The sequence below is a fragment of the Ostrea edulis genome, chromosome 7 (genome assembly GCF_947568905.1).
Source record: "Ostrea edulis chromosome 7, xbOstEdul1.1, whole genome shotgun sequence".
Lineage (NCBI taxonomy): Eukaryota > Metazoa > Mollusca > Bivalvia > Ostreida > Ostreidae > Ostrea > Ostrea edulis.
Genome location: NC_079170.1, coordinates 21,710,367 through 21,734,090, shown reverse-complemented (window position 1 = coordinate 21,734,090; position 23,724 = coordinate 21,710,367). Strand labels below are relative to the sequence as shown.

The window sequence follows — 23,724 nt, the reverse complement described above, 5'->3', positions numbered from 1 at the left end:
AGGAAGGTTGACATTTGGCTCCATGCATACCTATCTCTTCATGGTGATATGTTCATGTTAACAATATGTGACGGGCGTATCATGTGCCGTGGCGGTGCACTTTATTTTTACTTTTTACTTGAGGGTTTAAAAATGATGCAACTTGCCCATAGCACCAGTCATTAGTTATATTGTGACCCTATTGGAGACTATTAGATAAATTTCTAAATATGAACCCTGTGTGTTATCCTTTATATTTTTTCCAAATCCGTTAAAATGAGAAAACAGGATGAACTGAAATGACACAGGATACGTGAATTAAGATTTACAGTCATTGAAATCTGACATTGCATCATGCAAATGTTAATATATAGGTCTACAATACTTCCTGATGATACTGAGATAAAATTAGCAGCATTTTTAAAAATCTTAATGCAAACATACATCATAACAATCATAAAGCATATCATGCATCAGAAAGATCCGACATTTTCTCCCTCTGTACCAGTAGTCTAAATTTCATTTTATATATAGAAAAACTTATAAAAGATATAAGGTTATTCAAAAGGGATGTATTTTCGCTGATTTCATTATAGTATCCGAGTACAATAGTTTTCCATGTAATTTCAAAATTAAAATTAGCAGCTTGATAGAGATGCTTTCATTAAAAATGGGTTGAAGATATCTAAAATTCAGAGTCGGCTAGTAGATGATAAAAATAGATGTAAATCCCTGGAATATCCTTTGAGTTTAAAATATGAAACTACGCAAGAGGCATCACTGTGACTAAAGAACCCTTTCAATGTAAATTAAATAATCATGATATTTAATGCAAAAGTCAAATTTATACAGGGAATAATAAAAAAAACCTAACGGTTTCCAGGTATCATAAATACAGTTTGAGCTTCAAGAAGTAAAATCGATTACAATTTTTTTTTATTCCCTCACAATTCATTTTGAGAGGGGATATAGTAACAGAATAATTCATGTGTGTGTACACATGTAAGTGTGTTTGTGTAATGCTGAGCTTGTAGACACTCTATAGGCCGCATGTGTTTGTGTAATGCTGAGCTTGTAGACACTCTACAGGCTGCGTGTGTTAGTGTAATGCTGAGCTTGTAGACGCTCTACAGGCCGCATGTGTTTGTGTAATGCTGAGCTTGTAGACACTCTACAGACCACATTCTAGCTCGATTGATTTGCTACTTCACATGTAGCTTTATTGTTAAGAAAGGAAGAACCCTATTAAGTTTGGGGTTCAAAGGTCAAGATCACAACAGAACTTCCTATAGAAAAAGCTTGTAGACACTCTACAGGCAAAATATTTTGCTTGATTTATTTGATACTTCACATGTAGCTTTATTATCAAGAGAGGAAGAACCTTATTAGATCACGGGTACAACTGTTTGGAGTGCTGGATAGGGTTCACGGGTACAACTGTTTGGAGTGCTGGATAGGGTCACGGGTACAACTGTTTGGAGTGCTGGATAGGTCACGGGTACAACTGTTTGGAGTGCTGGATAGGTCACGGGTACAACTGTTTGGAGTGCTGGATAGGGTTTTGATATTTCACATAATGACATATAGATGCCTCATAAAGACACCTTTCTTTTTGGTACCAACATTTTTGACCTACTTTTTAAAAACTTTAAACTTGTGTACCAAGGAGGGATATGGTTTTGATATTTCACATATAGATGCCTCATGAAGAGACCATGGCATTTGTCCTTGTGACCTTGGATTTTGACCTACTTTTCAAGAACTTTAATCTGGGTGATATCTTTTGAACCAATAGGGTTAGTACTTTGATATTTCACATATAGATGCCTCATTAGAGACTTTTCTTTTGGCACCAAGACTTTTGACCTTGTATCATTCACCTTGGGTTTTGACCTACTTTTTAAAAACTTTTACCTGGACTAAATTCTTTGAACCAATAGAGATAGGGCTTCGATATTTCACATACAGATGCTTCATGAAGAGACCTTTGTTTTCGTATCAAGACATTTGATGTAATGACCTTTGCCTTGAACTTTGACATACTTTTCAAAAACTTTGACTTTGGTTATATCTTTTGAACCAAGAGTGATAGGGCTTTGATTGCTTCATTGTTTCAAGACATTTCTTTTGGTACCAGATTTATTGACCTTGGACTTTAACCTACTGTTCATAAACATTAACCTCTATGTCTCTTGAACCATAGGGATAGGAAAATGCTTATTCAAATTTAGATGCCTCATGACCAGACCTTAAGTTATGGTATCAAAGCTTTTGACCTTGGACTTTGACCTATTTAAAAAAATAACTTTGAGAACTAAACTTAAAAAGGGATAGGTTAATAAATAGAGTCATGCTTCCAGGCAAGCTATGTTGTCTTCTGACAACTCTTGTTGATTTTAGTGTCCAAAGGTCAAGATCACTACGGGACTCCATAGAAAAAAAGTTAAGCTTGTAGAGACTCATTTCAAGGGGATATGTCCTGCCTTGTTGAGTTCTTGTTTTCTATAAAAGGTCAAGGTCACCAGCTGAACATATCATATTGCTGGTTTTTGCATGATGTTGTTATCGTTGATTTTGCTGTGAGACTTTGCACAGTAGGGACAACCTCCTTCAATTAATGTTGTTTTTTTTGTAACTTTCCCTGCCTTAAAAGCACAAACCTGACATTCACAACAACTTATTTAAGGAGTGAACTTTATTTATTCATACAATCAAACAATAGAGATAGTTTGAACAGTATCTCAGTTCAACATTAAATGAAGTTACCTTAAGGAAGCAAAACCTGCATAGAAAATATGCAGATCTTGTTTGGGAGATGGAAATGGGAGAGGTTTTCTAAGTTGCTAGAACTTGTAACCAATCTCTTAGTATATCTATACAATAAAATATGTTCAAATCGAAATCGATGGAAATGAATTAGAGTGAAATAGAGCCTCATAAGGTAGTTAAAATAAATTGGTGGATCCAACTGCAAAGCATTGGTTCTTATTTGATTTTAATTCACAGCAAATATTTAACGCCATAGTTGTTGAAATTGTCATGTATTAATAAAAAAAAAAGAAGTATTGTAACACTTCATTTTAGAATTTGTATCTATTTACAGCTGACGGACACCAATTTTGCAGATGTTCACCACATGACCAGCCTCCTTGAAAATCTTGTGAATGCTTTCCAAGTGTTTAGAGCACACGAACAAATTGAGAATAAATATATCATGAAAAAACTGAAGGCCAAGCTGAATGCACTGTCTATTCGGAGCTCGGCGGTGTGCAATTGTCATTCAGACAACAAACTTACAGAAATGTTGACGCTTCTTCAGGATGGGTACCAGTGTCGTGACAAGAGTGAGGTCGACCGGCAGAATTATGGGATTAAGCTGAGGACAGCGCTAGAAGATTTCACTCAGGAGTTTATTCCTCACATGGAGGAGGAGGAGAAGGTTTGTGTGTTGTATCGTGGTTAAGGTGAGCAACCAAAGGACTCGGTTACATCCGAGTCACAGGAACAGAAAGAAGTTGTTTCTATCAAGATCTGTAGCTTTCTTTAAAATCCTCACAAACGGGACCAGCGGTCGAACTTGGCATCATTGGGTAATAGGGATCGAAGTTAAAGCTAAGCAAGTAGGCAGCCATGCATTCTATAAAAAAGGGAGGTAATTAAGAAATGACAAAATTGGAGTTTGGATTTAAATTGATCCTAGTGTAAAACAAATATTATTTTTTTTGTTCAAACTTTGGTTGTGTTCTCGGGGGTTGGGATGGGGCGTTTTTATAATTGTACAATTTCATAGCTAGCTATACATGGATTGTTTTATCCAATCACTGTATTAATTATAATTATTAATTATAACCTTGTAGTAATTTGCATGTACATATTTTTCTAATCATTTCTGGTTTCATTTTCAGGTTTTCCAGCCAATGTTGATGAAATATTTTTCCTTTGAAGAGTTACGGTCCCTTAAATCCAAAGTGATCCGAAAGCATCAACAAAACATTGTGGAAGAATTCGTCGAAAATGAAGAATGCATTTGTAAGAAATACGAATATGTAGGAAAAGTTTATCATTTTGTTTATGAACAGAAATATTTTCCTACAAAATGGAATACATATAAAATAGCACTGAAAGATTTCTGTGTAAGGAATTGTATACCGTTCCTCAAGACCATTAACTAAGTCTAAATTTCGAATGCAACCAACTTTTGAAATAGTTTTCCCAAACAAATTTTTTTAGCTCACTTGAACCGAAGGTTCAAGTGAGCTATTCTGATCACATTTTGTCCGGCGTCCGTCTGTCTGTCTGTCCGTAAACTTTTCACATTTTCGACTTCTTCTCCAGAACCACTGGGTCAATTTCAACCTAACTTGGCCAAAAGCATCCTTGGGTGAAGGGCTTTCAAGTTTGTTCAAATGAAGGGCCATGTCCCTTTCAAAGGGGAGATAATCACAAAAATGCAAAAATAGGGTGGGGTCATTTAAAAATCTTCTTCTCAAGAACCACTGGGCCAGAAGAGCTGAAATTTACCTGAAAGCTTCCTGACATATTGCAGATTCAAGTTTGTTCAAATCATGGCCTCCGGTGGTAGGATGGGGCCACAAGGGGGGATCAAAGTTTTACATACAAATATATAGGGAAAAACTTAAAAAATCTTCTTCTCAAGAACCACTAAGCCAGAAAAGCTGAGATTTACATGAAAGCTTCCTGACATAATGCAGATTCAAGTTTGTTCAAATCATGGGCCCCTGGGGTTGGATGGGGCCACAATAGGGGATCAAAGTTTTACATACAAATATATAGGAAAAATCTTTAAAAATCTTCTTCTCAAGAACCACTAAGCCAGAAAAGCTGATTTTTACATGAAAACTTTCTGACATAGTGCAGATTCAAGTTTGTTCAAATCATGGCCCCCGGGGATAAGATGGGACCCCAAGGGGGGATCAAAGTTTTACACACAAATATATAGGGAAAATCTTTAAAAATCTTCTTCTCAAGAATAGCAAAGCTGTGATTAATCATATTTATATGGAAGCATCTTCAGATAGTGTAAATTCAAGTTTGTTCAAGTCATGCCCCCAGGGGGTAGGGAGGGGCCACAATAGGGGTTCAAAGTTTGACATTGAGATATTTAAAAAAATATATGTTCAAAAATCTTCATCTCAAGAAGAGCATAGTAATGATTAGTCATTTTAATGTAAAAGCATTATCAGGTAGTGCAGATTAAAATTTGTGGAATTCATGGCCCCCTGGCGAAGGTTGGGGCCACATAGAAGATCAATTTTTTTTTTGATTTTTTTTTTTTTTACGTGGGAATATATAAGGAGGAGTGTTTAAGAAATTTTACATGGGAATATATAGGAAAAAATGTAGATAAATTTTCAATTTTTTCTGCTCTTGTTAATTTTGCATCCAAATAAATCTAGTGATATAATTTCATTTTTGTCTTCATTTATAAATTAAGAAGAAGAAAACTCGCCGTCGATTCCTTTTGAACAACTTGGTGAATATCATTAATCTTGGTACCAAAAATCTTTGACTGAAGGGCATTCAATTGTTATAATTACACACTTAATGCACATATTTACAATGTGTATGACCCCCTATTGATTTTCTGGTCACACCTGCCATGTTGGGTTTAAAACATAAACATTCTTTTCTCAGGTGAGCGATGTGGCCCATGGGCCTCTTGTTTTTAGTATATGTGTGTATTTGATTTCTTTATAAACCAGGAAATTTTTTAACAACTTGTGCTATATAGATCTTAAAGTATAAGTATTCATAATTTTGACTAGTCTATTCTCATTTTATGGTCTTGAGGCCAGGTAATAAAATATTTATGGGATGCATTTTCAAACATTCTTTGACTGACAGTAAAAAGTCTAAACTCTGGAAGGTTGAAAACTACCAGTAATGTACCTAGATGTTATTTTATTCTCGTTTTATTTAATGACATGTGCATTTTGCTGATCACATTATTATTTCTCTGCCAATGGTTTAATTTCCAGCATCATCTTCTGATGAAGATGAGAAATGTATGAAATCAGAGTCCCGTCAGGAGCCTCAGGGCATCCAGCGTTTACCTGATGAAATCATTATGAACATTTTCTCATACCTTAATCCCAAAGAATTGTGTATCGCTGCCCAGGTGTCTAAACAATGGAACAGTTTGTCCATGGATGGAGCTCACTGGAAGGTTATTAGACCTGTGCAGTGGTTCAGAGGTATGTATGATTGATTAGATGTTGTTTAACATCCCTCTCGAGAACTTTTCACTCATGTGGAGATGTCACCATTACCGGTGTAGGGCTTCAAATTTAGGCCTATACTCGGTGCTTACGGCCATTGAGCAGTGAGGGTTCTTTAGCGTGCCACACCTACTGTGATATGGGACATCCGCTTTTAAGGTCATCTTTGAGGACCTGTGACATTCACACCTGATGCCGAGCATTTGGCGATGGAACTGTCACTACCTGTTTTAACAACCTAGGTTTGTTGCGGCCAGGGTTCGAACCCCAACCTTCCACATGCAGGGCAAACGCTCTGACCTCTAGGCCACCGTGGCGGTAAGATAAGAATCAGGAAATGCTTCTGAAGGTGTATTGTAAATGTGGTGGTAAACTGTTGTCCCTCTTGGGAGTTTTCAACACTACTGATGATGGCAGTAAAATGATTTAAAACTTCTAGTCTTCATTTAGCATAATTGGAGATGATGAACCATTTTGGTGTCCTGAATTAGTTCTTTTGTTGTTTATAATAATGGAGAACTAGAGAATTTCACATTTTAGCTTTGGATTGTATTAACCAAAGATGCTGAAATATGAATGTTGTTAAAATATGTACATATACATGTATATAATACACAGGTCTTAGAATCAAAACGAGTGTCATTTTGAGAGTCAGTCCAGGAATTTTTTATTTCAGTCATGAATAAATGTCAAAGATGTTGTTATTTTTTTAATGTATTTAAGGTCTATTGTATTTACAACCAATTATGTATTGTAATCAAAGTACTGAAGGTACTGAAACGAGGTGACGTTTGGCAGTGAATGGCATGGATTCTAATGCAAGATCGAATTAAATGAAGGATATCATATGTTGGATGGTATTATTTGTAATCCAGAAGCATATGTTATACCTTCAATTTGAGGTAATGAAATGTGTTAACTGTTGAAACATTCTAAAACTGAGTAGCAAGCATAATTAAGCTATATGTGAGGAAGAGGCCCATAGGCCACAATGCACATCTGACCTACCAAGGATGTGCTTAGTAGGAAGATTTTTAAAAATGTGGTCCCATCCAACCCCTTGGAGTCGTAACTAAGACAAACTTGAATCTAGACTAACTAAGGATGCTTCCATATCAATATTTTTAATGATGCCTTTGCTGTTCTTGAGAAGATTTTTTTTAAAAATCCTATATATTTCATTGTAAAGTATTGATCCCCAATTGTTGGCATACCCTACCCCTGGGGGTTATTACTTGAACATACTTGAATCAACACTATGAAACGAAGGTTTCACATAAGTTACAGTGTTTTTTACTCTGTGGTTGTTGTTGAGATTTGTAAAAAAAAAAAAAAAAAATGTGACAAAATTTTCACTAATTCTTGGGTATTTCCGCTTAAAAGAGTTCATATGAACAAAATTGATTGTATTTCCCCTGCATAAACTGGTAAAGCAGACACATGAAGCAACTGATTTTGAATGCAAACATTTTTGGGCAAGTCCTCTGGGTTAAGATGTTCATGTGGACAGGCCTGTCTTGCATGCTTGTATAAAACATCACCTTTTTCGAGAACAAAATGAATATCATTCGCATCCCAATCTCCAAACAATTTTTGGTTAACTGCATTAAATGCAATGCACACAAGTGAATTTGGTACACATTGTTTACCTCTGCTATATTCTGAGAAAGTTTCTGACCCTTGATGAAAGTTGGCAGACACGCATTTCAAAATTATGGGATCTTTTCTTACATTGTGACTTTTTCTTTTTTTGACAGATTTTGGGCTCTCCCTTTGATGACTATCAAAATCATGATTTTTTTCTTTTTTTTGCTACCCTTCATATCTGATGACAACAACTGTCAACTCTTGAAATAACTCATTCAATTCTTGAGTCAAAGTTAAACCAGTCCAAGAAAATTTCCACTCTTGAAATATCAACTCTTGAAAACAAGTGTCAACTCTTGAGATAATTCATTCAACTCTCGAGATAAATCATATTTCGTGACAAAGAAATGTAAACTTGATTTCCAATATATTACTTCCAATGGAGTTCTTTTCTTGAATAACAAATATATTCACAAAAACATGTTCATTTATATTTCTTAATCAATGTTTACAGCTATCTGACTTGACCATGAAAGAGCGCGGGAAATGGCGCTCGGCCCTTTCGATCGAAGATTACATGTTTACACCCAGATTTAGTACTAAAATCTCAAAAAATGCGTCCAAAAGAAATATTTTGGTAAAATTGTACGAAATTAACACATTGGGTTTCAGATAATTATCTTGAGTTAATGCGTTGGCAAGAATATATCAGTTCTCTCAGGCAAGACGTTTTCTCCTTGTTGATAAACAGGATAGCGTGGCGCGTATGGATACAGAGAAATAGTGCAGAGTTTAATATTAAAATTCTAATTACACACAATTTCTGCTTGATAAATACAACAGATCACATACAAGGAAGACTTCTTCAATCTGACATAAAACAGAATTTATATATAACAGTTTAATAAAAATGGAACATAGCATCAATGTGAACTATTTTTTGATAGGCGATAAATCGGCTAATTAACATAATTTTCAGACATAAGAGGAGACAGCTGTTTACCCAGAATTCCTAGAGAAAAATAGACCATGTTTTCCCCGTCTATATGTGAAAATGCGAATGAATACAGAAGCAATGCAAATCGTTTCCTACAGTCCAATTCTGTTTTTCTGAGATCGTGGAATAAAATGTTGGCAAACGGCAAATAATTTTGATCTTGTTTACAAACCTAAACACTAATTCGCGATTCCTTTTGATGTGTGGACTTTGTTTCATATCGAAGGGATAAAAATTGCAATTTCATAAATTCTTATTTAACTCGCTTATCGTAGAGGGTAAACATATGGATCCTATATCAATCTCAAAGTGAATTGTGACAGCTTTTACGTTGCATTAGCATATGTGACAACAAATTTCTTATATTAAAAATCAAAGTGATTTCGCAAATGGTAGTGATTAAAACAGGGCGCCATTGAAGCTGGGGTCTGACATACGAGGCTGACTTACGTCACCTCGAAAAATGAGTTCTTAGAAAGTGCTTGTCATACCTCTAGATTACAACAATTAGTCTTAGCAAATTGTTTCATTTAAGTTTGATTTTGACAATTCCTGCATAAATTTTTATTCCCTCCTTTGAAAAAGAGGGGGCATATTGTTTTGCACCTTTCGGTTGGTCTGTAGACCCAAGTCTTATCCGCTCAATATCTAAAAAAGATCTTTGCTTTATAGTTACCAAACTTGGTACAATGATTGCCCTTAGAGAGTAGATGACCTCTACTGAGTTTCAGGTCACAAGGTCAAGGGTCAAACCGGACATAATAAGATGTTGTCCATTATATGTCTTGAAAATGCTTCACTTGATAGTCCTCGATCATGGTTCACTGGTTCTAGCTATTGATTTTGAGATCACAAGGTCAAGGGTGAAACTGGTCATGATAAATATTGTCCACTTAAAATCTTGAAAACCATTTCCTTGTCAAATGTAAAACTTAGTATACGGACTTATCCTAAGCAATAAATGACACCTATAAATTATAGGTCAAGGGTCAAGGTAAAACTGGACATACAATTTATTAAGATATTGTTCTCTCAATATCTTGAAAACTCTTTGCTTGACAGTCATCAAACTGTGTTCACTGTTTCTGTATAAAAAAGAGATGACACCTATTGATTTTGAGGTCAATAGTCAAACTGGTCTGGGCGCAAGATATTGTCCGCCCAATATCTAAAGAAACCTTTACATGACAGTTACCAAACTTAGTACAGTGGTTGTCCCTAGAGAGTAGATGACCCCTACAGTTTTTCAGGTCACAAGGTCAGAGGTGATACTGGACATAGTAAGATATTTCTGCTCAATATCTTGAGAATGCTTTACTTGACAGATATCGAACTTGGTGCACTGGTGTTCCTTAAAAGTAGATAGCCCCCATTGGTGTTCAGATGACATGATTTGAGGACTAGGGTTAGGAATGACTGGTTATTTGGAGGTGTCAGCTCAGTATCTTGAAACGTCAAACTTATTATTATGGTTTCAACATTGCCACATGGGATGGGCCATATATGTTTTCAAAACTTTTCTTGTTTGTAAAGTAATGAGTTGAGACTGGTTTTGAGGAGGTACAGATAATCTGTGTTTACTTTGACAGGAATCTGGTCCATCCAGGAGAAGATGGATGTGGAGAAGGAGGAGAGGGATTTAGAGGGGACAGAGTTGTATTCTGTCGATGTGAAGTACGATGAGGACGCTGACATTGATGAATCTGAAGAGAGCGATGACCTGGATTCAATGTCTCCTGAATGGATACTGGTTAGTTTGTATCTGTAACAAGCAGGTATTGTTACTGGTAGCAATGAGAGTTAAATTACCCATTGTTGTATCAGGTTTTTAACTTTTATTTGATATAAGGGGCATTTGGTGTTGGTCCTGTCCATCTTTTGTGTCTCTGTGACATTTTGTATTAAGCTCATTTCTGAGTTAACTGTAGAGAATACATTCCCAAGTACATCTTGGTAATCTGAGCATTACAACTACGCCTTAGAAGTAACCTTGACCCACTATATGACCTTGACTTCACATTTCTTAATAACTGACTGAGGATGCCTTCATCATAGACAGATGTATCTTAGTGAGAACTTGACATCGAAGCCCATAATTTTAAAATGACCTTCATTATGACCTTGATTTTACATTTCTTGATTTTGCATTTGGCATGTTTTTGAATGACCCAAAGACATACCGTAAAAGCAGAATTTTTAGTGAGGATTTGATTTTTGCATTATTATTGTCGAGATCACTAGAATTGAATATTGCTAACAATTTATTCTGTATCATATGTGATAGTTCCTTTTCTTGGGATCATAAAGTTGCGAAGAGGTGCTCTCGCTAAATGTACATATCCATTTTTATGGGGAAATCCCTAAATTTGTGTCTCGCTAGAAATTCCACACATACAATATTTCTAGTTTATGCACTTTCTCTCTGTCTGTCCTTCTGTCTATCGACAACTTAAACTTTAAAGTATTAGAGATGGAGCTTTCATATTTGCAACAATATTAGGTCTAATTGGGACACAGGGTCAAAGGGCACAGCCTCAGTTATTAAAAAGAAACGAAGGAAAGTCGGATCAGCCCTTTAATAATCCAGGAATTTCACAGATGCACGCACTTGGGCTTCCCTTTGATCCACCTTAAGCAGGCAAGAATCCCGTCTTGCACACACACGAGACTTTCTGAAGTTTTAGTGTGGTATGGATGGTGCTGTTATCGCATCGATGCCAAATCATCCACTTAAAAATCGCCCTTGTCATTTGTTTTCTAAAGATCTAGTGATATTTATGTCTTTCCCTCTTCCAGGGAGAGACATTTGTTTTTTGTACTTCCTGTCCATCCGTCCATCTGTCTGTTACAAAATCTTCTCCTATATGGCTTATTGGATAGACTTGAAACTTTGTACAATGCTTCATTTCCATGTGCAAATGTTCATATTGGTGGGACAGGAGGATCCGATTAGTTATAGTGGATCTAAGAGGAGTGGAGAATGTAAAATAGCTTGTGAACACTTTTCCTTCTATATTGCTTATCTGATAGATTTGAAACTTTGTACAATGCTTCATTGCCATTTGTAGACGTGCATATTGTCAGAACAGGAGGATCCAATGATTTTCATAAAAGTTATAGTGGATCTGAGAGGGGTGGAGGATGTTAAAATAGCTTGTGAATGCTTCTTCTCCTATATGGCTTATCCGATAGACTTGAAATTTTGTACAATACTTTAATGCCATTTGCAGATGTGCATATTGTAGGAACAGGAGGATCCAATTGTTATCCTTTAAATTATAGTGGATCTGAGGGGTGGAGGGTGTAAAATAGTTTGTGAATACTTCTCCTATGTTTCTTATTGAAGTTCATAATGTCTATGTTCCTGCTCATGCTTTCTCCTCCATACTATGCAGTACATTATGGGGAGGAGGTTTCATTTGGAGCACTTCCAAATTGGGGAGCTTAGGAGACATTTGTTTTTCATAAAAACAATCTCCAGTCCAATATTTTTCCATCATCTGTAATCATTTTTAGAAAAGTCTTTTAAATCTAAAGAAAACTGAATAACTTTCAGCTCTGCTATAACATCATCAAACATCACCATTTCTGTCTGTCCTGAGTCCCACTATTGCACTGTAAACGCTTGGTTTAAACTGTCAAAAAATGATGCAGATGTTTTTAAATTCTTAAAATGACACCGTAAAAGATAAATTGATAACTTTTACTACGACCTGATTTTCTTTAATAATTCTTTGAATATTACTTTCGCAATATCTGATGAAACCCTGATTTTTTTGGTAGAGTGCCACAGGTCTAAACCTTGTGCATATTACTGGTTTCTCAGCTACAACTTGTGAAGGATTTATTTTTGTTTATATTAGTATTATGGGTTGCTCATCTGAGACTTTACACTAGTGTACAGATATGATGATATCTGGATTACAAACAGACATGATGATATCTAGATTACAAACAAATATGATGATATCTGGATTACAAACAGACATGATGATATCTAGATTACAAACAGATATGATGATATCTAGATTACAAACAGACATGATGATATCTGGATTACAAACAAATATGATGATATCTAGATTACAAACAAATATGATATCTGGATTACAAACAGACATGATGATATCTGGATTACAAACAAATATGATGATATCTAGATTACAAACAAATATGATGATATCTGGATTACAAACAGACATGATGATATCTGGATTACAAACAAATATGATATCTGGATTACAAACAGATATGATGATATCCGGATTACAAACGAAAATCATCCCTATGATTTTGTTTTTCAGGTTCAGAAAGAGTCTAGAATGTTGACCTCGATGGTAAAGCACCTCTTTCCCAGGGTAGGGGCAGGCGTGGCTGAATTACACTTGGGGTACAGCAGGGGGTTAACTAATGGAGTGGTAAGTGCCCTAAATGATGTAGATGACATGTGCATTGATTGATTTGTAATTGATTAAAGTAATATGGATTCATTAGTTTAGTTTTTATCGGGATTGTTTTGTTATGGTTTTGCTCAAATCCAAACTTTGGGTTTGGTTTGTGAACTTTCGGACAGTTTGTTGGTATACTCATCATGATCTTTGAAAACAACAAGAGCAACGAAAATGGGTCTTTAAAGAATAATGATGAAATTGCATTTATTTTATCATATCAAAGCTGATTGTAATAATTCTTAAAATTCTAGCTGCCTTATCACATACTCTATTTATAGAAGTATATAAATGGGAGACACATACTCTGTTTATAGAAGTATATAAGTGGGAGACACATACTCTGTTTATAGAAGTATATAAATGGGAGACACATACTCTGTTTATAGAAGTATATAAATGGGAGACACATACTCTGTTTATAGAAGTATATAAATGGGAGACACATACTCTGTTTATAGAAGTATATAAATGGGAGACACATACTCTGTTTATAGAAGTATATAAGTGGGAGACACATACTCTGTTTATAGAAGTATATAAATGGGAGACACATACTCTGTTTATAGAAGTATATAAATGGGAGACTCATACTCTGTTTATTGAAGTATATAAATGGGAGACTCCTGAACAGGAAACTAGAGCTTTTCTGCGGTTTAATGACAAACTGACATTTATCAGGTTTGTTCCTTGGAATATTCTATAGTACAATATTTTTGTTTACAGCTGTACAGAATGCTGAGCTGCTGTCCTAATCTGGAGGTGCTTGACCTCACACAGACCAGGGTCTCAGACATTGGATTTAAAAGGTAGGTACAAATTGCTTCATCACTCAGACCAGGGTCTCAGACATTGGATTTAAGAGGTAGGTTCAAATTGGTTCTGCAAAAATAATGTGAGTGGTGTTGGATAATTTATTACTGTAAATTCCATTTATTATGCCAGAACTTAATTTGTTGAAATTGCTGTTCTATGTAAATTTAAAAGAGCATAAAATTGTGACTCCTAAACTCCGAGGGACTTAAAGCTGTGTGTGTTAGTGATAAATAGATAAATGAATACAAGGGAGATTTAGAATTTTGTGAGAGAGGCTTATCGCTTTTTAACCCAATTATTAATTCCTCACATATGACAAGAAATGCACCGTGAATCAATTGGTGATCTCTCAGAAAAATTCTAGTTTACAGAATACCCTGCACGAGCTTGGGTTTATCATAGTAAACTTTGAAGAGTGTGGATCAGAAAACGTTTTTCATATAACGGGGAAATCACATCTTCGTGTAAAAACAGCACATTTTGCAAGCTATAAAAACTGACATTAAATTAATCAGTGTAATTTGAATGGTTATTATTTATTAGTACAGTTGAACTTCAATATCTTGAATACCATTGATATCTTGAATACCATTGATATCTTGAATACCATTGATATCTTGAATACCATTGACATCTTGAATACCATTGACATCTTGAATACCATTGACATCTTGAATACCATTGACATCTTGAATACCATTGACATCTTGAATACCATTGATATCTTGAATCCTCAGATATCTCTGGGAGTTTTTTCTCAGTCCCATGGAGTTCGAGATAATGAGGTTTGACTGTATTCAGAATATTCTACTGTAGTTTAATAGTTTTATTTGCTGTTTACAGTTTGAGCAAAAATCAGAGTGGCCGGAAACTTCAACACATCAACCTCTCGGGTTGTGTAAATATCACTGATGTGACTTTGCAAAGAATATCCACCGCTCTTGGAGCAGTTCCTGGACAAGAAACTACCGGAAGAGCTTCTGAGGGTGTGAATACCTGTGATACCGGGGGAAGGACGTGCTGTTGTCAGAGAGAGGCTGATGGAAGACTGCGGGAACAGGGAGTGAATAGACTCGATTTTGATTCAGTGGATGTGGCTCTGCGTAGTGCTTGTGACTTTGTTGAGCGGGAGGTGATCGCACAACACTTGATTGACATTCTGGAGGGAGAGAGTTTGTTTTCTCCATTTATGCAGTCTTTGTTTGTGCCATCTTTAGTTATGAAATGGACGGAGAAAAATATTGACCAGAGAATGAACTATCTCACTGAGGGTGAAAGAACTTGGAATTCCTCAGTGGAAGAGAATCAAAAGTTATTTCCCTTTTACTATGTGAACTCAAACAGGACTACTCTTTCCTCAGAGAATTCCCCAATTTGGACTTGTCCCTCTGTAGAAAGGAACAATGGGGATATCCCACAAAGGACTAATTCCTCCCCTGAGAGGTTATGTGGGAGTTTCCCTTATTGGACTACTGCCTCTTTGGAGTGGGAGGGTGGGTGTTACGATGTCTGTGATGTTAGTGATAGTGACACTCCCAGGAGAGCGTTGAGGTACCTCTCTCTGTCAGGCTGTTCCTTGGTGACTGATGAAGGCCTCAGGTACTAGAAGAATGTGTAGTTTTGTTTTTCTATACCCAGATATTACAAAGTCCTACTGAGTTTTATCTCATATAAAGCACCATTCATCACTCAAATGGTGCATTATCATGCAGGAGTAAAAATTATATAATGAAGTGCATGATACAAAGTGAAAGTATGACAATTCTTCATCGCAGTAGTATTTTGTATAGGTACATCCCAAGATACCAACTTCTCATTCATTCCAAAATAAGAATGATATTTTTCATGTTCAAAATGTTAATGAAGTGTCAAAGCTACTCAAGTCAGTCAACGTACTTTGGGCATGAATATTACAAATGTGTAACCTTTTTCCATATTTCTTGAGTTAAAAATAGGTTAGTCTGTGAGATAAAATTGATATCTCTGTCATTTTATATCCTCATATTTCCAATTCACGATATGAGATTTATACATTTTATATCCTTATATTTCCAATTCACAATATGAGTTTTACACATTTTATGTCCTTATATATCCAATTCACAATATGAGATTTATACATTTTATATCCTCATATTTCCAGTTCACGATATGAGATTTATACATTTTTGACGTATTTTGGAAATGATACCCAAGTAAAAAAAAAATTACAGAATATTACCATTATCACGACTTTCATGATACCCAAACAATCTGATATGTGTGCTTGGAATAATTTACAAAAGTTCACAAACCACACGAATAAATAACTGATTTAAGTAACTTATTTTTATAGGTGATAAGTTTTAAATAATTTTTAGTGAAGAAAAATATTTGGAACAAGTTACTTTGTAAGGGTAAACGTGCATAGTAGTCAGGTGTACATTGTTTACATCATAATGTAACTGTTAAATCGGAATTGATTATGCTTTCTAATAATTTGCTCTTTCATTAAAGTTTGATCACTGGGACATTTATAGGAGAGAGTTACAACTCCAGAACAGTATTTTGGAATTCCACAAATTAGAATGTAGTCTTCCAAGGAACATGGGGCACCTGTAGGGTACTAAATTGTGATGTGTGTTAACACCCACAAAAATGAATGGACAGACTTCAGATTTATACATCATACTCTGAAAGTGACTTGTAGCAAATATATCTACCACACCAAAACCTCTTTTATTTGCAGTCTTTAAAAATTATACACTTTCAGGTTTTTTTTTCTTCTTCTTTTTACAGAATTGTCATTTTTGATATTAAGACAAGTGCTTTATTTACCCATCAAAATCAGCATTTGGGCTCTTGTTATAGAATGATGTGTATTTCGTACAAGAATGACAATGCAGCTCACTTATTATACTCAACTTGATCACAATAATATAGAACTGGAATTATGACACCCTAAACATGAACTTTGCACAGTGTTTATGGTTCATTTTCGAGAAGGAACAAATGCTATTGACCAAAGAATGGAAATTAGAAACAATTTTTCTCTACTTTATAGCACTCTAGCTGGAGATGGAGGGCTGCCTTATCTGGAGTATCTGGATTTATCCGGCTGTATGCAGATAACAGCAGTCGGATTATCGGATCTGATCAGGTCATGTCCCCAGCTGGATCACGCCCAGCTATTTTACTGTGATAACATGGTGGATGATCCGTTTGTTACGACAGCAAGTGGATGTCAGAATCTGGAAGTCCCCACCCGCAAGTGCTGCCGGACTGGATTCTAAGAGGTAAGCTGCTAAATTCTGGTCATCTCTTCAATTAGATTTAGGTGAAATGCACTGAACTGTACGAAGCTGTCAACTAAGCAATGCAGTCAGTGAAGAAAAGAGGTTTTACGGTGGATCAATTTCAATAGGTACTTTCTGATATTTTATGTGTGCATTATCGTCTTGGTCAATCGCCATCCCTGCGTTCCGCCATCGAAATGTGTAAAATGGATTTCCATTCATGGTATAATGCCAAACTCATTTTTTGTCATCTGCCACTCGTTTTCAGGAACAAATGCTCAAATTACCTTTATGCATCCCCCAACAATAATGCCAACACACTCAGATCAGGAGCCATCTAATCATCAGAACAATACAGTGATGTGATGTAAAGGGGTCGATATAATACATCTATACAGTCATGCTAGAATGAAGTATTAAGGGGTCGATATAATACATCTATACATGTTAGAATGAAGTATTAAGGGTTCGATATAATACATCTATACATGTTAGAATGAAGTATTAAGGGGTCGATATAATACATCTATACATGTTAGAATGAAGTATTAAGGGGTCGATATAATACATCTATACATGTTAGAATGAAGTATTAAGGGGTCGATATACAGTGGAACCCCGTTATTACGTTCCCCCTTTAATACGTTAGTCCGCATATTACGTTGGAATTTCAAAGCACAAAACCATTTCTTAACAAACCTATATAAAATAGACCTCGTTATTACGTTGCCCTAAGATGCCGGGACTCGGTATTACGTTGTAAAATTTCCGACAAAAACGTAATAAACCCCTAATTATTCAATAATGATTCTCAAAATAATAAGCCATTCACACCTTGACTGTCTGAGGCAGTCACCACGTAAATTTCCTGGTCTGTTTGGGGATTAGAGACGCTTGACTGATCACGCTTCGATAGATCTAGCGACATCAATACAGGTGAATACCTCGTATCGAAGCCAGTGATAAACAATTAAATAATGTTTATTTAGACATTGTACTCTATGAAATTTACTTCATTTTTTATATTTTGATAATCGAAGAAATAATTTCTCAACCACCTGAGTGTTCAGCATAGTGTGATTACCTTCGCTATTAAAACTCTATTTACGTACAGCTTTGGTACCGAACATGAAAGACAAGATTTATCGTAGCATTGTTAAAACCGCTTGGGTAACTGCTTGGACATAGGTGACGAAAGGTGGTCAATTAAAAAATTGTCTGTTGTTTGGACATGCAGCTTGGGTGTTCGTAAATCTCGTCCATACATACACCAATCAAACTGTCCTGTGTTATCGGCCGATTCGCGCACGGCATTTACCTCAGTGAATATTCTAAAATCCCTTGATGCACACGTGATTTTAGTGCCATCATTTAGCGTTATAAATGAAATCTTCGTGCATCATTATATATATTTTTTTATGTGGATTGCGCTTAAATTGTTCTCCGTGTTTATCGTTGGTGAGAAAAGTGTGTAAGTGTTGGGTATCGTGTGCGTTTTGTGTCTATAGTTTTGTTGTTTTGGGGTGGGATTTTTTTTTTATTGTGTTGTGTATTGTGTAATTAGAGAACTTAATAAAACGATGTTTTGTTATTTTTTTAATACGAATGTTGAATACGAACCGGAACGAGTTATTGATAGAAATTTACATGAACGCATTGTTTTAAAGTTGAACAAAATGGCGGTCCAAACGAATGCAGAAAAAACAACGTTTATCAAAACATCCTTATGTATCCTACACCAGAAATAAAGAAAAGGGATAAGAACATGAAGAATTACGGATATTAAAGATAAGATGTAAATAAAACAAAGTATAATAGTCTTTTAAACAAAGAAACAGTAAAGATATATTCACACACCCCTTCACGGAGTACCAACGGACGATATACAATTTCCAAATGATATTTTTAACGGATTTCACTGGGAACGTTTATTACGTTGCCCCCGGTATTACGTTATTTTATCGTGACAAAATGGAAAACGTAATAACGGGGTTCCACTGTAATACATCAATACATGTTAGAATGAAGTATTAAGGGGTCGATATAATACATCAATACATGTTTAAATGAAGTATTAAGGGGTCGATATAATACATCAATACATGTTAGAATGAAGTATTCAGTTGTTTTTTATACTTTCTGAATTTTAAAGTATATTATGTGCCCATTTTTGGTTTTGAAATTTGATATTTCTAGTAAAGAGCAAATATCCGTGGCGGAACGATCAGAAATCATTAACAATCTTAAAATTCAACATACATTCATTAAATTGTGTTAGAAATTAAATGAAAAATGTTGATCTGCTTTTATCTTTGTAGATAAAAAGTTATTAGACACTTTAAGATTTATTGAAAAAGACATTTTAAAAAAAAACTATGATTTCCTTTCTTAAAATGAAAAGATAACTGTGTAGAAGCCAGTAGATGTAATAACTTAATGTATCGTGATACATGTATGTCGCAATACTTTTCTGAAATATCATGAAAAAAATCGTAATATAAGATAAAAATTCAATTTAGTGCATGCTTTGAAAACAGGTAAGTAATGGTAATTGCAGTAATACCTAGGTTGAATGGAATTCCTCTTAAAATTGCAAATTGTCTGAAATTGGCCCTGCTCTTATGCCTAAACAGAGAGGAAACTAAATCAAACCCATGTGGCAGTGTATCCCAACACATACATATAAAAGTTCCAAAAACACCTGATGCCTATCGATGTGACAGTGTATCCCAACACATACATATAAAAGCAATAAGTTCTGTCAAACACAAATTTTTTTATACAAAGCAGTAAAATGACCAACGACACGAACAACCAGATTGTCAAATTTTCGGGACGACCTGTCCCAGGAAACAAAAAGAATTACATAATGTGGCCAATATTAACAGAGCATGATAACAAAACAACAAAAACCACTTACATGTATATGTAACAGCCAGAGTGCAGGTTAATATGACATTTAGGAGGATTCAGTCACTAATATGTGTTAATACCTGACAGTGTCATGAATATTGACCTATAGTAGTAAAATGTTGGCATGTACGTGAAGCTTATATTTAATTATCTGAATATAAATTGTTTGGATAATGTTGGTTGTTTACTTAAACTTTAACATGTTATATAGATAGAAATTTTCTTTTGTTTAAAAGATCAATTGCACAAACAGTAATAGCCGGGTAACTGTCTATGAAAATTGCGCTGAGGATGTAAATACACAACTCATAACTAGGACAGATTTCCTGGCATTTCAAAGAAGGCCCATTTATAAATTGCTGTCTTCGTTTGCTATTGATTTTGTACTAAATCTATCATTGATGAATACTTTATGGACTAAGTATTTTGCTGAAATAAATTATTTATAAGTGTAAAAGTCAATATCTAGTAGTTTAGGAAAAACGCATGCACATTATAAAATTACATGTATTATTAAAGGAAGGATGATAGAATCCCAGCTGCCAATTTCAAAGGACTAAAAACAAGAACATCTGAATTATCTTCCTTTAATCAAGTTTGGTTGGTATGATATAGTTTTTTCAAGGGTGCTAACTGGCAGTGTGTTGGATGACTAACTGCTGTTCATTGAATGTTATGAACTAGAACTGGAAGATTCCGATACATTTTGTTTACATTTGACAGTATTTCAAAATCTGTACATTCTCTAGAAGGTTTTGTACTTTTTATTGGCAGGCCTTCAAAATTAGTGGAATTATCATGTTACAACAATCAGAGTGAAAGACTTTGTTAGTATATATTACTGTAGAAGTTTTACAGAATGTTTTTAGTCCCCTACCGATGAAGTCGAAGGGGACTTTAGGTTTGCGTTCCATCCGTCTGTCTGTCTGTCAGTCCTGCAAATCAGTTTTCCAGAGTTTTTTTGACATGCTTGAACAAGGTTCGAAATTAACTTTTTCAAGCACTAGTCCGTACAGACTAGTCACTGTTGATGTTCACTAGTCCGCAAAGCATTTCACTAGTCCGTCCAGTATATCATAAAATGATCTTCATTTTAATCAAACTAAACACATCACAGTTGCAAACAATTCAATTTCTGACACCTACAGAAGAAAAAGAGACCACCATATTTTATTTCGCATTCAAGATCTTCAGAAGCATACAATATTAACCTCCGAGTTAATCCTTTTATAAACGTCCATAAGTGCGTTCGAGATCGATGTTCCTGTTGTTTTGGTGCTCAGATTTTAGAGTCACGGGAGTTCGAACTTTTATCAATAAAGTCAGTAAAATTCACTTGATTGACCAAGTCATGAGCTATAGTGTTATGAACTACTGTGTTAGAGTCGCGAATGATGAAAACATGTGTACACAAACGTGCATGTTCTCAGACCACACTACTTGCAATTCTTACACCTAGAACACGTTCTCGTGATGTGTACTCGGCGTTCGGAATCGGCAGGAATTTGACAATTTGTGCACGTTCGAAGAACAGCGGTCTCGAACGCACTCCATGTGTTTGGAAGATCAGGATGTCAAAGTCATGCAAACACTTGACCATGCAGGTAATCAACCATAAGTTCAAACATCTAAGAGACTCAGACAAATCTTCCTAAAAATCTTTACCAATTGAAGATTGATTTCCGGATTTTCACTAGTCCGTACAGACTAGTGCTATAGAGAGTTCACTAGTCCGACACGTTTTTTACTAGTCTCGGACTTACGGACATGAGTTGATTTCGAACCCTGTTGAAGATATTCATTTGATATTTGGTACATTGCTTTGCCATAACAAGTTACAGATGAAGTTCGAGTTTCGTCTCGGTCCATTGAATTTACATTAAGTTATATCCCTTGGACTTAAAATAATATCAGTTTTCTGGACTTTTTTTAATGTGCTTGCAGATATTCATTTGATATTCAGTACATCATGATGATTGCTTTGCCTTTACAAGTTACAGATCGATTTTGAAGTTTTCCTAGTTTAGTCTTTTTACCTGAATAGTAGTTGATTTCCAACCATTCCTATCTTGGTTTCCCAATCTTCCCTTTTACCATAACCTTGGTCTCATAAAGAACTTTGAATATTGATGCAGTCCAATAATTTTTGCCTCCGGTAGGGGACTATGTATTGCTATGCAATACTCTCAGAATGCTTGTTCTCTATAGTCTCTTGAATGTCTTTGATCTGTTTCAAGAGCATGGAATTGAATATTTCATTGTACTTTACAATGTGTGAAAGTAGGCTCAGTATTGCGATATCTTTAAGGGTCATCCCATTTTAGGTTGAGGTAGTCCAACAGCCAGATAAAGGACATTGCATGTTAAAATAAAATCAGCTATAAAACATATGATTGTTGATATGTATTTATTCAAGTTTAATGTATTTATTTAAGGGAAATTGAGCTCATTGATTTATTTTTTCTTCAGACTTTCTCTTTATATGTACAGTGGTCTCTCCACCCCTGTGACCATGTGTTAAATACCCTAGAATTTTTCGTCACTGAAAGCTATGTAATAGGTGGTGATTGTAGGTTTGATTGTAATTTCTTGTGATTGGTATTAAAACTTTATTTTTTATACAGGGGAAAGTTTCCTCTTCTTCTGTCTGTCCATCCCTGTCTGTCTATCCATCCCTCTGTCTGTCTGTCCATCCCTCTGTCTGTCTGTCCATCCCTCTGTCTGCATGTCCATCCCTCTGTCTGTCTGTCCATCCCTCTGTATGCATGTCCATCCCTCTGTCTGCATGTCCATCCCTGTCATTCAGTCCGTTAATATGAGAACCCTTCGCTTGATAAGACATCAAATTTGGTACCTTAAAGGAGTAGATGACCCCTATCTGTATCAGTTTTGAGGTCACTAGGGGAAAGGTCATGGGTCAAACCATGACAAAGACAAGGAAATATTGTCCACTCAGTATCTTATATTTACATTACCTATGGTTTTGTCTTTGATGCCTTTACAAATTGTAATGACAGCCATTTTCCTCATTAATGTGAGACAGTTGTAAACAATACACATGTGGTTCTTGATGAATATAGGTCATCGATTTCAACTTTAACATCTGGGAATTCTAACAAAAAATGAAATTAGAAATGTAAATATAAATTTAAAAGTACATTTCAATTTTGAGAGTAAATGAGCTAGGGTATGAACTAAAATGCTTCAAGCCAGCATACTTTTCAAGCACAAATGCTCTTCATGAAGTATGCTAGTGAAAAGTGTCGTTGGTCGTACTCTGATGTATTTTTGAAAACAAAACGTTTTTCCTAAGTGTATCCTTTGCTGGATTGACATCAAACTTGATGCACTGGTATCATCAATTCTAACTTTTATCATAGACGTTCTAATATAAAATTCACCCTTTTGAATTTTGTTTGGGGGATGGGCATACTGTATACAGGGTTATTTTTGTTCCGTGTTATTTTTGT

The 23,724-nt window shown here is 35.4% G+C and overlaps 1 protein-coding gene across 1 annotated transcript in view; it reads left to right on the top strand.

Annotated features, from left to right (window-relative positions):
* LOC125654074 (F-box/LRR-repeat protein 5-like) overlaps positions 1–23,724 on the top strand; it is a 48,598-nt gene that overhangs the window by 3,992 nt on the left and 20,882 nt on the right. The window contains exons 2-9 of the mRNA XM_048883823.2: positions 3,083–3,418; positions 3,885–4,008; positions 5,979–6,194; positions 10,392–10,552; positions 13,107–13,220; positions 13,977–14,059; positions 14,910–15,665; positions 17,110–17,341. Coding sequence (XP_048739780.2) covers positions 3,083–3,418; positions 3,885–4,008; positions 5,979–6,194; positions 10,392–10,552; positions 13,107–13,220; positions 13,977–14,059; positions 14,910–15,665; positions 17,110–17,338 — 2,019 coding nt within the window. The 3' untranslated portion in view covers positions 17,339–17,341. The remainder of the gene's footprint in view (positions 1–3,082; positions 3,419–3,884; positions 4,009–5,978; positions 6,195–10,391; positions 10,553–13,106; positions 13,221–13,976; positions 14,060–14,909; positions 15,666–17,109; positions 17,342–23,724) is intronic.